The sequence below is a fragment of the Garra rufa genome, chromosome 5 (genome assembly GCF_049309525.1).
Source record: "Garra rufa chromosome 5, GarRuf1.0, whole genome shotgun sequence".
NCBI lineage: Eukaryota > Metazoa > Chordata > Actinopteri > Cypriniformes > Cyprinidae > Garra > Garra rufa.
The window spans coordinates 4,427,345-4,445,950 of NC_133365.1; the positions used below are offsets into that span (position 1 = coordinate 4,427,345).

An 18,606-nucleotide genomic window follows, 5' to 3' on the forward strand; every position below is an offset into this window, starting at 1 on the left:
CATACCTGTGCCTACTTAAGACTGATTTTGTGCTCTGGGGTCTCATATAATAAAATAAAAATATATGAATAAAAAAGCTCATTCAAAATATTAAGAAATCTATTCCTTTATAAAAGTGTGTGTGTATATATATATATATATATATATATATATATATATATATATATATATATATATATATATATATATATAATTCTAAAATAACACTGAACGAAATTCCATTTCTTTTTTCATCATATATACACTGCAAAAAAAAAAAAAAAAAGGCTTATCTTACTAAGTATTGTTGTCTTGTTTCTAGTCAAAATATCTCCAAATTCTTAAACTAAGATATATAATTACTAGATAAACAAAATTACATAAAATATTCCCCCGGTTTCACAGACAAGGCTTAAATCTAATCCCAGACTAAACTGTAAATCTGAGCTGTTTAAACTGAAAGAAATTTGCACTAACTGATTTTAACTAAGTGATTGCCTTTGTTTTGCCTCTAGATGCACACCAGTAATGTTTTTTCTTTTCTTCAGGGAAAGTTAATAAAAATTACTTAAATGTCCTAAATGAACTATTTCCTAAACCTGGTTTAACCTAAGCCCTGTCTGTGAAACCGGGCCATTAAGTTTTGTTTTAAGCTAAATGCACTTAATTTAGTTTTCTTCCCCCTGGAAACAAGTAAAATTACCTGCCAGTGGGGTAAGTAAACTATTTTTAAATCAAGAGTATTTTATATACCCCACTGGCAGATAATTTTTTATGTTTTAAGCAAACTGCGCTATAAATAAGACTAAATATCTTTTGTCATTTTGCTTATTTAGTAAATGCACAGATATTTTGAGAAGAAACAAGACAAAAATGCCAAGTAAGATAAGCTTTTTTTTTTTGCAGTGCACTGACAGAATAAAGCTTTGGCCTCTTTTGAGAGATGCTCTGTGTGTTATTCTCAAGACATGCTACATTGAGCTGGTTTTTATGGTTTCGTAGGCCCCAGTATGGCCTGTGGGGAGAAGTACGCCACCCTGCCTGCCAGCACACAGCACTCCTGTGGCCCCATGAAGCTCATGAGTCTGGAAGAGGCGCAGGCTCGCTCTCTTAGTCCCAACCACCCAGTAATGAGAGAAAGACAGAGAGAGAACAGCCTTCCAGATACCAGCACTGCTGCAATGTATCATACTGTAATAGACCTGTCTGACAGCAGGTAGGATATTCTTACCATTTATATTTATGCAAGCCTACATGCTTTCCTTAGGCTCCGATCACACCGAACGCGTCTTTTAGTTCTAAAAACGCGAGGCGCACGGCACTGCCTTTTTTCGGTGACTGTTGCTAGGCAACGACCAAAACAGCTGTCCTGTCAATCAAATCAAAGGATTATAGTGCCTGCGCTCTAAAATCTTAGTTTTTGCTGTTAAGTGAACTGTCATATTAGCAGAAACCCTAAATAATACAGCTCCGGGTTACCCATGACAGACACCAAAAGTTTCTCCTCTAATTCTTTCAGTCTCCGGACTTTTTAAGCAACGGTAAACTTTCGTCACCACAACAGAAGGCCCGCCTCTCCATTCATTCGATTGGACAATGGAAGAACCGCAAATGACGTCGGGCGTTTTTCCGCTCAGAGTTGCTTTTTTTTTCAACTTCAGGCGCTCACACTGCAAAAAAATGCTTTTCTAGCTTAGATTTTTTGTCTTGTTTCCAGCCAAAATATCTAAAAACTCTTAAATCAAGAAGGATTTTCTAGACGAGTCAAAATTATTGTCTTGTTTTCAGAAAAAAAGTCAATATTAAGTACATTTTTGCTTGAAACAAGCAAAATAATCTGCCAATGGGTTAAGAAAAATAATCTTGTTTTCTGTTTGAAATAAGATTTATTTTCTTACCCCATTGGCAGATTTTTTGGCTTGTTCTAAGCAAAAGCTCACTTAATTTTGACTTGCTTTTTCTGAAAACAAGAAAATATTTTTTGCTCGTCTAGAAAATCCTTCTTGATTTAAGAGTTTTTAGATATTTTGGCTGGAAACAAGACAAAAAATCTAAGCTAGAAAAGCATTTTTTGCAGTGCAGAGCGCTTCTGCAAAAACTCAAGGTCTAGCAGGCGGCGAAAACGCAAGGCACTCGGGGCGCATAAGCAACGCGCAGAACGCTCACTGCCAACAGAAAACCATTCAAAAAAGGCGCCTCTCACTGCAAAAACGCGTTCGGTGTGATCGCGGCCTTACACTGCAAAAAATGCTTTTCAAGATTAGATTTTTTGTCTTGTTTCCAGCCAAAATATCAATAAATTCTTAAATCAAGAAGGATTTTCTAGACGAGTAAAAATAATTGTCTTGTATTCAGGAAAAAAAAAAGTCAAAATTAAGTGCATTTTTACTTAAAACAAGCAAAATAATCTGCCAATGGGGTAAGCAAAATATCTTGTTTTGTCTGTTTGAAATAAGATTTTTTTTGCGTTCCCCATTTGCAGATTATTTTGCTTGTTCTAAGCAAAAACTCACTTAATTTAGATTTTTTCTTTTTAACGAAAACAATAAAAATGATTTTTATTAGTCTAGAAAATCCTTCTTCATTTAAGTATTTTTTTAAATTTTTTTGCTGGAAACAAGACAAATAATTTTTTTTGCAGTGTAGCACGTGTACTTCAGGTTTGAACATGAATAACTCTACAGCATATACATATATGTACGTTAAAAGTTGCATTTTTCATTTTTAAATGTCTCACAACACAGAAGAAAATTCTCAGGAAAATCTAAGAAGTGGAAGTCCATCTTCAGTCTCGGACGATCCGTCATCGACTCCAAAGGGAAGCTGAGTCGCAATGGGAGTGTGTTTATGAGAGCCCAAAATCCCTCAGGTAACAAAGACACAAAGAGACAGAAGGAGACAAAAAGGGAACTAGACAATAGAAATTAAAATGCCAATTTATAACATTTTGAGCACCTATGGTACAGGAGACATCAGACCAACAATAAAAGCATGACATTGCTCTTGATGTCTAATGAGAGCCCTATAGATAGACAATCCATCATCAAGTTCAAACTCTACACTCTTAAAAATAAAGACGCTTCACGATGCCATAGAAGAACCTTATTTTGTCTGAATGGTTCCATAAAGTATCTTTAACATCTGAAGAACCTTTCTGTCTCACAAAAGGCTCTTTGTGGCGAAAGCTGGTTCTTCAGATTATAAAAAGGTAAGAAAGAGATGTTTCTTTAAAGAACCTTTGGCTGAATGGTTCTTTGTGGCACCAAAAATGGTTCTTCTATGGCATCGCTGTGAAGAACCTTCTAAAGCACCTGAGAGTGTATTTTCACCTATAGTATGAGTATTGCAGAAGATAAAAGACTAAAACAAATCGAAACGACCGTTATTTAATAAAATGCATTTTCATATTGGTCTAAATGGGTCCCTCTCACTGAAAAACAAATGCATTTTTTACTAGAGTTTTTGTCTTGTTTCCAGACAAAATATCTAAAAATTCTTATATCAAGGGAAAAAAAGTCAAAATTAAGTGTGTTTTTGCTTGAAACATGCAAAGAAATCTGGCAGATTATTTTGTTTGTTTCAAGCAAAAACACACTTAATTTTGATTTTTTTTTTCTTTTTTTTTTTACAAGACAATAATTTTACTTGTCTAAAAATATCCTTCTTGATTTAAGAATTTTTAGATATTCTGGCTGGAAACAAGACAACAAATCTAAGAAAGAAAAGCATTTTTGCAGTATAATAATATACTGCTATTCAAATGTTTGGGATCAGTAAGATTTCTTATGTTTTTTTTTTTAAGACATTTGTTATGTTCATCAAGGCTGTATTTATTTAATGAAAAATATAGAAAAAAATGTGATTTTGTGAAATATTATTGCTATTTAAAATAACAATTTTCTATTTTAATATACTTTTAAAATACAATTTATTCCTGTGATGCAAAGCTGAATTTTCAGCATCATTACTTCAGTCTTCAGTGTCACATGATCCTTCAGAAATCAATCTAATATGCTGATTTAGAGTCAATTTTGGAAACGGTTTTGCTGCTTAATATTTTTTTGGGATACTTTGATGAATGAAAGTTAAAAAGAATAGTGTTAATTCAAAATATACATTTTGTGTTACAATGTGCACTTCCATTCAAACGTTTCTGACAAGAGTAAGTATTTTTCTTTAAAGAAGTTAATACTTTAAATTTTTAAGATTAAAAAAAAACAAGGGTAAAGACTTATATTGTTAGAGAAGATTTCTATTTTAAATAAATGCTGTTCTTTTTAACTTTTTATTCATGAAAGTATCCTAAAAAAAAAAAGTATCACAGGTTCCAAAAAATATGTTTTCATAATAATAAATCTGCATATTAGAATGATTTCTGAAGGATCATGTGACACTGAAGACTGCAGTAATGATGCTGAAAATTCAGCTTTGCATCACAGAAATAAATTAGATTTTAAAGTATATTAAAATAGGAAACCAATATTAGAAATTGCAATAATATTTCAAAATATTACTGTTTTTCCAGTATTTTTTAAACAAACAAATGCAGTCTTGATGAGCATAAGAGACTCCTTAAAAAACATAAAAAATCAACATATCAGACATTACAGTATTTTTCTTTTAAATTGGTCCAAAGTATCTCTTTTATCAGTGCAGAATAAAGAAGAATAACAAATAGCGTGACAAGACTAATGTGTTATGTTTGTTTCCTCTCTTAAACAGAGAAAACTGCTATACGGCCATCCAAAAGCATGGACTCTCTCTGTTCCTTTCAGGCACCAGGTGGGGCTAGATCTCCAAATATACTCACTTTACTATTCTGTCATTGTACAGTTGAAGCTTTTTGCATGAAAAGATTTAAGCATTTTTTAAACAGATAAATATATAATAAATGTACAAATATATATATACAAGTACATAACATGTTAAAAGTCATTATTTCATTTATTTATTATTTCAGCTAATTAATTAAGATGTCAGGGTGACACATGGCTCATGCCGGGTTTATATCTCAAAGAAGGCTTGGTTTTAACTGTTTGTTAGTTTAGTTTTTGCAATACTGCTAAAAAATAAGTAAGTGTAACCCCTCAAGGTTCAAGGAAGGTGCAGTTTATCACATTAACTAATGGCATGCTTTGTTTTACAAACATAACTTTGAATGATTTATTTGATTAATTCTAATAAATACTAGTATTGTTTTTTGAACTGTTGTAAATTTGTGGCTTTTTCTCTCCCATTCAGATGAGGACAAAGCACCAACAGAAGGAAGCAATGGCATATTTGTCCCAATTCTCAAATCCAGAACCCTGGGCTCGGATATCGACTACAATCTAAACAAGAGGGATCCAAACTGGGACTTAGATCCTCACAATGCTTCAGGAGGATGTGTGAATGAGAAAAGAGAAGGAGCATCAAATGCCTCCTCGTCATCTCCATCTTTATCCCCATTGCAGAAGACCCTTCCAGAACAGCTGAAAGTTTTCAAAGGTGATGAGCGCAGCGGCTGCCAGCCCACATCTCCCAAAAACCGCCGGATGTTGTATTCTGGATCTTCCAGTAATGGAGCGTCTAGACCGTCTTTTCCCGGCAGCCTGTTTCCGCTGGAGTCGTCGCCACGCCACCAACGGAAGGCCCTCAACATTTCCGAACCCTTCGCGGTGTCCGTACCTTTGCGTGTGTCTGCAGTTATTAACTCGAACAGCACCCCCTGCAGGGCTCCAGGGAAAGAGCGGGACAGGGGTTTGGGGGCACTCTTTAAGCCCGCTAAGGAGGCTGGACCTCTGGAAGCCCATCGCGGCGAAAGTATGGGTGCCACTGGATTGCGTGTCCCCAGTAGTAGCAGCAGTGGGAACTTTACGTTCACAGACTGGGAGACTGGACTGGCAGGTCACAGCAGCAGCACTGGGTACAGAGAGCACCCGCTCAGTGACAGCAGCGGAGGCAGCGGATGCAGTATCTATAGCAACAGCAGCTCTTACCCCGTGGAAAATGAGGATCAGATTGGGGAAAGAGACGCGCTCACTCTGGGGACAACAAAGAGTATGATTGTAGTGTGTGTGTGTGTGTGTGTGTGTGTGTGTGTGTGTGTGCGTGTGAACGTGAAAGTATATTATCATTTAGTTGAATAATTAAATGTCAATTATACCCCTTACAGAAAAATGACACATGAATTTCACATGTGCAAAAACACATGTGGCCACATATACATGTGATTCTGCAAATTTAAAATTTCACATGTGAAAATGAAAAAAAAATCACGTGACACGTGATTCTGCAAATGTGAAATTTCACCTGTGAAAATGTGAAAATCACATGACGTGATTCTGCAAATGTGAAATTTCACACGTGAAAATCACGTGACACGTGATTCTGCAAATGTGAAATTTCACACGTGAAAATCATGTGACACGTGATTCTGCAAATGTGAAATTTCACACGTGAAAATCACGTGACACGTGATTCTGCAAATGTGAAATTTCACACGTAAAATGTAAAAAAAATCTTGCGACACGTGATTCTTCAAATGTAAAAATTTCACATGTGAAAATGTAAAAAAAATCACGTGACACGTGATTCTGCAAATGTGAAATTTTTTTACATGTGAAAATGTAAAAAAATCATGTGACACGTGATTCTTCAAATGTAAAAATTTCACATGTGAAAATGTAAAAAAATCATGTGACACGTGATTCTGCAAATGTGAAATTTCACATGTGAAAATGTAAAAAAATCATGTGACACGTGATTCTGCAAATGTGAAATTTCACATGTGAAAATGTAAAAAAATCACATGTGACACGTGATTCTTCAAATGTAAAAATTTCACATGTGAAAATGTAAAAAAAATCATGTGACACGTGATTCTGCAAATGTGAAATTTCACATGTGAAAATGTAAAAAAATCACATGTGACACGTGATTCTTCAAATGTAAAAATTTCACATGTGAAAATGTAAAAAAAATCATGTGACACGTGATTCTGCAAATGTGAAATTTCACATGTGAAAATGTAAAAAAATCACATGTGACACGTGATTCTTCAAATGTAAAAATTTCACATGTGAAAATGTAAAAAAAATCATGTGACACGTGATTCTGCAAATGTGAAATTTCACCTGTGAAAACATGAAAATCACATGACGTGATTCTGCAAATGTGAAATTTCATACATGAAAATCACATGTGACACGTGATTCTGCAAATGTGAAATTTCACATGTGAAAATTAAAAAAAAATCATGTGACACGTGATTCTGCAAATGTGAACTTTCACATGTGAAAATTAAAAAAAAATCATGTGACGTGATTCTGCAAATGTGAAATTTCACATGTGAAAATGTAAAAAAAATCATGTGACACGTGATTCTGCAAATGTAAAAATTTTACATGTGAAAATGTAAAAAAATCACATGTGACACGTGATTCTGCAAATGTGAAATTTCACATGTGAAAATTAAAAAAAAAATCATGTGACACGTGATTCTGCAAATGTGAAATTTCACATGTGGAAATGTAAAAAAATCACGTGACACGTGATTCTGCAAATGTGAAATTTCACATGTGAAAATGTAAAAAAAATCACATGTGACACGTGATTCTGCAAATGTGAAATTTCACATGTGAAAATGTAAAAAAATCACATGTGACACGTGATTCTGCAAATGTGAAATTTCACACGTGAAAATGTAAAAAAATCACATGTGACACGTGATTCTGCAAATGTGAAATTTCACACGTGAAAATCACGTGACGCGTGATTCTGCAAATGTGAAATTTCACCTGTGAAAACGTGAAAATCACATGACGTGATTCTGCAAATGTGAAATTTCACACGTGAAAATCACGTGACACGTGATTCTGCAAATGTGAAATTTCACATGTGAAAATGTAAAAACAATCACATGTGACACGTGATTCTGAAATGTGAAATTTCACATGTGAAAATGTAAAAACAATCACATGTGACACGTGATTCTGCAAATGAAAAATTTCACATGTGAAAATGTAAAAACAATCACATGTGACACGTGATTCTGAAAATGTGAAATTTCACATGTGAAAATGTAAAAACAATCACATGTGACACGTGATTCTGCAAATGTGAAATTTCACACGTGAAAATCACGTGACGCATGATTCTGCAAATGTGAAATTTCACACATGAAAACGTGAAAATCACATGACGTGATTCTACAAATGTGAAATTTCACATGTGAAAATGTAAAAAAAATCACATGTGACACATGATTCTGCAAATGAGAAATTTCACACGTGAAAATGTAAAAAAAATCATGTGACACGTGAAATTTCACACATGAAAACGTGAAAATCACATGACGTGATTCTACAAATGTGAAATTTCACATGTGAAAATGTAAAAAAATCACGTGACACGTGATTCTGCAAATGTGAAATTTCACACGTGAAAATCACGTGACACTTGATTCTGCAAATGTAAAATTTTCACATGTGATAATGTGAAAAAAACACGTGACACATGATTCTGCAAATGTGACATTTCAACCGTGAAAATCACGTGACACGTGATTCTGCAAATGTAAAATTTCACATGTGAAAACATGAAAATCAGGTGACTTGTGCTTTCACATGGGAAACGTGTGCTTTGCACATGTGATTCTGCAAATTTTTAAAAAATTTCACATGTGAAAACGTGAAATCACATTTGACACTTGATTCTGCAAATGTGAAAATCACATGTGACGTGCTTTTTCATGGGAAACGTGTGCTTTGCGTGTTATTTTGCAAATGTAAAATGTCACATGTGAAAACATGAAAATCACGTGACGTGTGCTTTGCATGTGATTCTGCAAATTTTTTAAAAATTTCACATGTGAAAACGTGAAAATCACATGTGACGTGATTCTGCAAATGTGGAAATCACATGTGACGTGCTTTGCACATGGGAAATGTGTGCTTTTGGAACATTTTCATGACCTGTGAAACCAATGTGATCACATGTGAAACACACAAGATCACATTTGAAATACATGTATATTCCAATGTGAAACCCATGTGATCACATGTGATCAGATGTGGAAAATTTGTGGACACATGATCACGTGAAAATATGTGGACACACGTGATCACATGTGGAAAAACGTGAAATTCATGTGGTTTTTCCATAAGGGGCATTAAAAAACATACTCTTTCGTTATAATTTTTTATCAGATTTAGTGAGCATTTACATGAAATAGAAAATAATCTAATTTTTAACCAATAACTCTATCCTGGTTAAATATGTGTAGATGTAAAACATCTGTAGCTGGTTAATACTGTGGTGCTTTCAGACCCTGCTTTGTTTTAAAATCCTAACCAGCTCGGCACAGCAACACCGCCTCAACCAATGGTGTGTGTGTTTGAGCTGGGACTGTCAGACACCTCAGTAATGGCAGATGGGGGAAGTGTTTGGGAATCACATTATTTTTGCAATTCTGTTTGCCGATGCTAGTGCTGCAGAAATTACACACTGCAACTTTAACTCCACTACCCTAACTGATAACATTATATTGATTTCTCTGAATTTTCTCAGGCAAGGACGCAGAAGTGCGAGAGCTGATAGCCAGCGTGGAGAATTTTGAACCTCAGGTGTCATGTGAGACTAAAGAAACAGGGGAGGAACCGGAAACCACATCAACACAACAAGAAATGGCAAATTTAGACAAACTGGTATGATTTGAATTGCTGAAACACATAGATACTCCTGTATTTTTAACAGGATTGACATATTATTATTTGAACGGTTCTCAACTGGGGAACGGGACCTGCTAGGAAGCCAGAGAAAATGTCCAAGGGAGCCTCGGGATGACTTAAAATTGAATATATTAAAGTATATTACTTTAAAAAGAGGATGAGGAGCACAATAGACAATGGAGTGCCTTTGAGTCAAAAGAAAAAGTCAAGAAGCACTGTACTAGTACTAAATCGTAAGATTTCTATTCTATTCAAGTTCATTAATTCATAATTGTAATTAGAGCTGGGTAGATTACTTACAAATTGTAGTCTGCTCCCTGCTGAAAAAAACAGCATATGCTGGTTAGGTATGTTTTGAAGCATGGCTGCTGGTTTGAGCTGGTTTAAGCTGGTCATGCGTTAGTCCTAACATGGTCCTGAGCTGGGGTTAGTTGTTTAGGACCAGTTTAGAACCAGCTCAAACCAGCAGGAATGCTTCAAAGCATACCTAACCAGCAAAAAGGAATGCATTACTTTTAGTTACTTTTGCAAATAAGTAATGCCAGTTACTTTTTTTCCCGTTTATTGACTGACACGTCTCCTGTCCCCATGAAATCAGAAGTACAGAGGCGTTCTGTGAATATGATATTACTGTAGTTCTAGACTAAATGTGAACATGCATTCATTCATCTCCCTCACACACACAAAAAAAATGATTTAGTATTTATCAAAATGATTTAAAACAGTGAAATGCAAACTCAGAATTAGACAACTACCTGCAATAATTATATGTTAAATAACACGGATATCCTTTATGCATTTAATTCCATTTTAATTACCAATGTCTTTGCTGCTTACCTTTTGATGATCCAGTTCAACCATACTAAGTAAAAATGGTTTGTTAAATGTCAGACTAACTAACATTTGTGCTTGATTGTTTTATTTTTATTTATTTATTTATTTTTGCTGGAGAGTGTTGAAGCTTCTTCTTCTGCGTTCTACTGCACAGACATGAATTTACTTTCAATTTTACATTTTTTGGTGTGAAAGGACTTTTACATTTGCTAAAAATAGAACTTTTTATATTAAAAACGAACAAGCAAGCCCTGCCTAGATTGAAAAAGTAACACAAAAGTAACGCAAAAGTAACGTAACACATTACTTTTCATGAAAAGTAACCAAGTCACGTAATAAGCAGTGTTTCGTAAGATACTCTAAAAAAGTAATTAATTACTAGTTACTAATTACATCTTCAACAGTATAATTAGATTACTGTACAAGTTACTCTCTTCAAAAAGTATTTAATTACTTATTTCTAATTACTTTCTAAATCCTATATCAACCTCAATAAGTTAACGGTAAAAGGACAGACATGAAACGGTTCTTTTAATTCTTTCAAATAAATAACTATGTAAATTATTCTAGTCACACATTAGATTAGGGTCCAATTCTCACTATTTACTATTGACATTTGCCTTATTAATACTTAGTAATGTAGTTGTTAAGTTTAACTTAGTATCTAGTTACACCCAACACTGGTAATGAGTTACTTTTTTTAAGTAACGCAATATTGTAATGCATTACTTTTAAAAGTAACTTTTTCCCAACACTGTCCATTACTGATTACTGATTACATGATGAATGTAGTTAGCAACATAATCTAGGTTACTAATTTTAGCTAATGTGTTTTTAAACGTACCATTAAACGTACAATATTGATATAAAAAAGCAAAGAGAAAAACATATTACTTGAAATATTTCTGTCTGTCTTCGTGTCTTTCTGTCTTGACTAATATAGTCAAAGCTGAATGCTATGACACACAGGAGGATTTTTTGAAAAAAACATTTTAAAAGAGAAAAATAAGAATTAGGGAGAATCAATAAATTATAAATAATCTACTGCCATTGAGAGAATAATATGTGATCATGTAATCCATAAAAAGTAACTGTAATCTGATCATGAGCATTTTAAAATGTGATGTATACTTAATTTTTGGAATCTGATTATATAATCCAGATTACATGTAATTTATGAAACTATTTTAGATACTAACCTCGTTGTCGTTGGAATAAATGTTTAAGACCAGCCCTAACTTTTTTCTCTTTTTTTTTGTTCTTTCTTCGTGTTTCACAGGAAATAAACAAAATGGTGCCATCGTCTGGCATGCATCAGAAAGTTTCAGTCAGCGAGGCTAAAACAAGCATGTCAGATGAACAGGTGAAGCCCAGCTTCACCAAGATGACTGGAAACCAAGACACTTGCAAGCCAAGTGCCCAAACACAGAGAAGAAGTAGTTTGCCTGCAAACACTGTAACATCAAAGGGACTCTTTATAGACCTTAGCAAAAATGTAACGTTTGATCATTCTGGTGCTACTACGTTTAATTCTGTCATGAAGCCTTTCCCCGAAAGATTGCTGTCATGTGATGGTGGCTGGAATTACTTGGATAATGAAGCTGACAGTACAGAACACAAGAGCCTAGAGGCGCAAACCAGAATAACAACCAATCTTGAACTTTCCCCATTTCTCCACCTGAAGGAAACAGATATTCTACAAGATGCAGAGCCGTGCAGCGAAGAGGAACCGAAAACAGATGCTATTGGGAAAGATGATAATCCAAGCTATGTCAAATCAGAAGTTCACTCTGACACAAAAGAACCATTGATAACAAAAGATATTTGTGAGAATGAAAGTAAAGAGGCTAGTGATGAACCAAAGAAACTTGACTTAGCAGAAAGAATCAAAGGAAGTTTGGAAAGACTCTCGACTTGTTTGAATGAACAACGTCGCACATTGGAAAGTTTTTATCAAGATGATGTTGACGCATGGGGGAGTCATTTGGGTGGTTTGGATCAGGTTGAACCATGGGAGGACCTTTGCTCTGCCAAGCAGTGGGTCACCAGCCCTCTGCACTCACCAACACTTGAGGATCTCTTACCTGTGCCAAGAGAGACTTCTCACAGCCAACCAAAAGTGGATGACTTGCCCAACAGCAAGAAGGCTGAAGCTAAAGAACCAGCTGTGCTTAATGACATTACATCATCTCAAACTGAGGCTGCTGTCACAGCTGCCTGTGAACTTGGAAACTCTGACTTCCCAACAGGAAGCAAAAACGCAGACACAGATGTAGCTTGTTTTCCACAGATAACAGAGCATTCGGAGAGCGATAACCTCAAATGGATGGGAGTCAAAGATGACAGCAAACTGGAGATTCCACAGGTTAAGATACTGAAGACATACACCAATCCAGAGACCGCTGAACCGCAAAACACCAGCAAAGCAAAACAGAAACGCTCTTCTCCATCTCTGAGATTTCAACGACAAACGTCGCACGAGTCCGGCATCGTGGAGAGAAGTCATGAAAACTTTAAACCCAAACTTAGGCCATGTTCTTTAAACCTTGATTTAGGACATCAAGGTGTCAGAGACATTTCAAACTGTCATTATCTGAAAAGTGCAAAGCATTCATTTGCGCAGGAATCTGCGACAACCGAAGCCTCATCTCTAGAGTTAGAGCTGTTTCTGAGTGGCTCCAAGGCACCTGTGCGACGCAACTCCGCGCCGGTCAGCGTTTCGTCAGTTCGCACTGCGTTCATGATCAAAACGTGCAAAGCTAAAGCTGTTCCTGTTATTCCACCAAAAATCCAGTATAGCCACATACCTCACGCTCTACCTGAGGGGAGCACTGATCAAGTCAATAAAAGCGCATCTGAAAAGAAACCTGCCAAGAGCAAGCTGGGAAAAACAGGTTCAGCGCCTCCCCTCCAGAAAGTCAAGGACCACAGGGAGGAAGCACCATCAGCGCTCCAAAGACAGCTTCCCGTAAACGAGAATTACAAACCGACCTCCATTCCAGATCTTCCGGTATTGAGAAGGAAGCGATCCGCAAATGGAGACACCTTCATGGATCGTCCTAGACCTGAGCGCTCATCGCTTCTACAGAGATCGTCCTTCAGAAATCGGCCAAGACCTCAAAGTCTCATTCTGTTCAGCCCTCCGTTTCCAATCATGGACTACCCTCCGGTAGGGGACGATGGTAAACTAGTCCTATCTCCTATTAAAGCTGAAGCGTCACCGTTTGACGCCTACGCGAATGAACTAGCTGAAAACCTCAGAACTCCTGAGGGAGTGACTTTGCGTAATAAAATGACTATGCCAAAGAGCGGACAAAGGCTTGAGACCTCAACCAGTTGCTTTTACCAGCCGCAAAGGAGGTCAATGATATTTGACAACAGGAGCAACAGGCAAATTGAATGAGATAAGACTAGCTATGCGATAACTAGCGAATGTCAAGTTTATTCAAGGTGACCGAGTGTCTGTAAACTTTATAGAAACACACAATGATGCTTGGAAATCAAAGTGGCTTTAATCCTGATAATACAGAATTGTAAGTATTAAGCTTTGTGTAAAATGCTGCTGCTAAGGATTTATATCAGAGAATTTTTTCTATCTTGCAAGGAAACTGAAACATGCCTTAGGATAAACCTGGGAAACTCAGCAGGCTCCTACTGTCTTTGTAAATACATGCCTCAGTTTAAATTGAATATCATGTTTTGAATTGGAATATCATGTTTACAATTGGAGGCATTTGAAAATTATCTAAAAATCTGCATGATAAAATCAGGTAAGAAATAAGAAAATAAAACTATTAAAGCAGGTCCAAAAATGGCAAAAAAAAAACAAAAACATTTATTTATTCCATGTTGTCTTGTTTTGTCATTGTTATACAAATCTGTACTTCCAAGTCCGTAAATAGCAAAAATCAATTCGTACAAATGTTTAGAGTAAAAGTCCAGTGGTCTGAAGGTAGTTTAAAGGTCAATGTTCTTGAATAATTCAAACATTGTTTCCAGCTGTGTTCTTCTTTAGTAGAAACGGTTTCAGATCTCCCGATTAACTTGGTAAACAGAAATGATGTTGGTCTCAAAAATGAGAATATAAAAAACGGTCCACGTTTTATATAAACCATAAATCAAAGAAGTTTTAGCAATGTATTCTGAAACAAGGATGAAAGATAATGATGATGATCAGTTATTGTAATCAAAGAACACTAACCTTGTAATATGCTCTTTTTGTATTCAATCAAATTGGATTTATTGTATGTATTCTATTCTAAACAAAATAAAAGTATTTCACATGTAACGTGTACACTGTGACATACACTTAAACATTTAAGTTATTTCAGTATAGACTTGTTTAAAATTATAATGCCATATTTCTATTTGCATATGTGTCTGTAATACAGGTAAGATATAAATAAAGTAGTTCCTATACAGTATATATATATATATATATATATACACACACACGGGGTAAGTTGTGCCAGTTGTCTTGTAGTTAAATAGAAATGTTACAAAAATGTAATACATGTGATCCAGGGACACAACTTGTCTCATGCTGTAATATGTGTCATGTTCAGGGTAAGTTGAATAATTAGGGAATATAGAACATATAAAACAATGGGGTTATGTTGCAAAACAATATTCACATTTTCATAAACCAGCCAGGAAATGCTTTAATATTTATCATGTTTGAATTTAGTGAAATCATTTTCAACATTTTAATAGTATTTTCTTGCAATTGGATGCAATGCTCTGACACACTTCTATCCTCTAAGCTAAAAGATATATATATGTATGTGTGTGTGTGTGTGTGTGTGTGTGTGTGTGTGTGTCAAATGTGTACATGTAAAGCTACAATTCTTTAAAAAAGATTCATGCCATTTTTTTTTACAAGGTTTAAAATATACATTTACCAACCTGTATGGTTATATTTTTAGTCCTGGATAAGTTTGAGATTAAGCCTTAAAATGATCTGTTTTACTGTACAAGATTTTGTCCTGTCTAATGTTCATGTGATGGTCAAAAACGTGGCCTTCCCATTTCTTTTTACATTCAAATGGAAGTTAAAAATACACAATAAATGCAAATAGACAATGTGGCTGTAAACATATTTTGAACTTGCTTTAATTTACAAATGAAATGAGTGCATGTGATACACCAGGTCTTTGAAACACCAGATGTTACTCTAGAGTAAATGCACAGTAGATAACTATAGAAATGCACTGTAAGAAGAGCTCCTGTAAACAAAGACTTCCTTCACTTATGCAGCCAAAATCCACCATGGAAATTCGAGCACAGAGCAAAAGCCGGCTACTTTTGTCCAGCCTGCATTTTATTTGCTTATTTATTCTGGAGAATACTTGCATAATGTATAAGCTAGAAGTAGCTTTAACTTATAAAACACAGTTGGTTCATTAACAATAGCAATCTGAGAATTATGAGGGCAAATCCTTCCATTCCGTGTCTCCGAAATCCAGAGAAAGCCTGTCAGTATTTCTATTTTTTTTTTTCACACTTATAGCTCTAACTTGCCACTTGAGTGTGTGCATCGCAATATATTTAGGTCAAATACACTCACAAAATACATTATTACGATTTCAGCGCAGTTTGACTGAAAATTAATGCAATGAATGCAAATACTGTCTTCTTAAAATTGTGGCAAACATGATAAATTTGAAGATGTAAAAAAAAAAAAAAAAAAAAAACTGAAGACAGTTGCTTGGAAACAACAATGCAGAGTCACGGATTGACCTGCAGCAACCGATACACCTCATTTAAAGAAATATATAAATAAAACTAACTTGGATTCAATTCATCGCAAAGCCCTTGTTGCTTTAGAATTCATTATGATTTCACAAATGTGCTGCTTGACTCATCACGGATTTTGATCTTCAATTGCACCTGCAAAAGTTTATGTAAAATGATTAGGATGGTTTACAACTATTCAAAAATGACTTATTATTATTATACATAAATAAATATAGTCATGTTTACAGCGTGAAGTGAAATGGCCAGATCAGGTCATTCTTTAATCAAGAAATATTTGAGAAAAGCCCCCAGTTTCTCAATTCATTATCAAGTCATTATTTGGTATATAGTTCATGTTTGTCTGAAACTAAATATATAAATCTATAAAATACATTTAATAGATAAATAGTACAAAAAATACCAAAAAATAAAAATACCTGTTCTAACATGAACTGAAGTGGATCATCTGGTCTATCAAAAACCAGTTTCTCTGTGATGTCCTGAAACAGCACAAACAAAACTGTGAGTGAAAAATACATACATTGGCCTGACTATCTAAATCTGCTAAAACGACATTGGTATTAGTCGAAGCTTTTTTGGTTTTGTTTTCGTAATACTCTTCGTAAAGCTTCATTAAATAAACCGTAGTAATAAAATATTAACATGCTCAGGCTTCTTTTTTTCTTTTTTTGGGAAGTTCTATTAGTGCTCTGAATTGTCCTTCGCCATTTTGTGCTGAGCAATTCATCACTGTCTACCATTTTCTTCGTAAGAAAAAATATATCAGTAGCTGCAGCTTTGTTCTTTCTCACCTGAAAAATCTGAAGAATATTGTGAGTCTCCATATAGTTAACAGAGCGTTCGTAAGGGTCCGTGAACACTGATGGAGCACGCCTGTTCTCCAAACTCTCGGTGATCAGCACTTTTTCTGCTAGACCAGAATCTGTCATCTCACAAAGTTTATGTTGTTGCAGGCTGCTAAAAACGATGTACACAAAAAGTAAGTTGCGAAGCGCGCTTCCGCGAAGCCCTAGTTATTACTCGCTCAGTTGGGGCTCGTTCGCTCTTTCAGAAAGGACATCAAGCGCATTACCTCAGTTCTAAACAAACACCAAACTTTAGTCCGTTTTGTCTTAATACAGAAATGGGGAGCGCGTATCTCGAACAAATCGAGAGCAGGACTGTTTGAAATGTCACACTGTATCTGTAACCCCTAGCAACTGTATACAAAAGGCTTGGATGATGTCATTGGGCACAGTTCCCCAGGACAGCGCCTTTGATAAAGACTCGCGAGGGGTCTCGACAAGGGCTGTTGAAAATGGAGAAAAGGCGCGTTCGTGAGGTTGAAACAGCGCTTCTGCAGTTCGCGCCAGTTTCACGATCTATTTTCGGAAAAAAAGAAGACCTCGGGCCAACGTTTACAATACGACTGACAAAGAGAAGGAGGGGCCAGCCCGCCGTTTCTAGGTTGCAAGTCGTCCTCAGCTGACACCTCGGCCTACAATGGGTGCATTTTATGTAGGGCAGACGGTGTGCGTGTCCCCCGGTGAACCTCTCGGTAAAACGGTGCTGTTCGTGTTTGTAACCGAAAGGGGGAACTCACTGTCAAGAAACGCAAACCGGAAACCTCATACTAAGAGGAATGATATTATGGAGGAGAGGGGATTGTTACATGTGACGAAATATTTACGTGAGCCAAGGTCGAACAGCTTTTTACAAAATAAAATACACGGACGAAACGGCTTGTTGTTTGTAAATAAGTCTGTTTGGACTTTAGACATTAGTAAATCTTAGTGGGAGGTCGTAAATAGTAATTTTATCGCTGGCAATATCCCGGCACAATATTGAAGATGTATGTTAATTACTGTTCACAGCTCTGAATGGGATTGTATTCTTCATTCATTCATACATATATATATATATATATATATATATATATATATAAACACGCACACACACTTTAACAGAAACGCGTGAGAAAAAAAAACACTTAGTCTCGAAGGTTGATTATTCCTCGTCTAGACTACAGACGAGCGCGCGCGCGCGCACACACACACACCTGTCATTGTCTAGACTGGGGGGAGTCGGGGGAGGGGGTGCTCAGTGTAGCTGGGGACTCGTGAGCCACTATTGCATTATTTGGTGTCAGTCACAACGGCTCTGTGAACGTATTGGTGAACCAAAAAGTTCGGTGTCACTTTTCACGATCTGATTGGCCAGCCATACCGTCAGCAACTCGCCTTACGTTTCCTTGAGGTCAGCTAGGGACGTTAAAAAATAAATAAATGAGAAAATAGAAATGCGTAGAAAGTAAAAGGCACGGCGAGCAATCTAGCTTGTTGGTCCC

At 35.8% G+C, this 18,606-nt stretch overlaps 2 protein-coding genes across 2 annotated transcripts; one reads left to right on the plus strand and one right to left on the minus strand.

The window, feature by feature from the left end:
• Window positions 1–989: 989 nt before the first annotated feature.
• Window positions 990–14,811, plus strand: LOC141335731 (rho GTPase-activating protein 31-like). The gene is made up of 6 exons (XM_073841276.1): window positions 990–1,195; window positions 2,724–2,848; window positions 4,702–4,761; window positions 5,221–6,018; window positions 9,529–9,665; window positions 11,803–14,811. Exons 1-6 carry the CDS (start codon window positions 990–992, stop codon window positions 13,924–13,926), a joined length of 3,450 nt encoding a protein of 1,149 aa, XP_073697377.1. The 3' UTR covers window positions 13,927–14,811.
• A 1,424-nt stretch (window positions 14,812–16,235) lies between these two features.
• Window positions 16,236–17,449, minus strand: LOC141334373 (testis-specific expressed protein 55-like). The gene is made up of 3 exons (XM_073839427.1): window positions 17,072–17,449; window positions 16,697–16,759; window positions 16,236–16,412 (listed from the first exon to the last, which is right to left on the minus strand). The coding sequence occupies exons 1-3, from the start codon at window positions 17,207–17,209 to the stop codon at window positions 16,356–16,358; spliced, it is 258 nt and encodes an 85-aa protein (XP_073695528.1). The 5' UTR covers window positions 17,210–17,449; the 3' UTR covers window positions 16,236–16,355.
• Window positions 17,450–18,606: the final 1,157 nt, after the last annotated feature.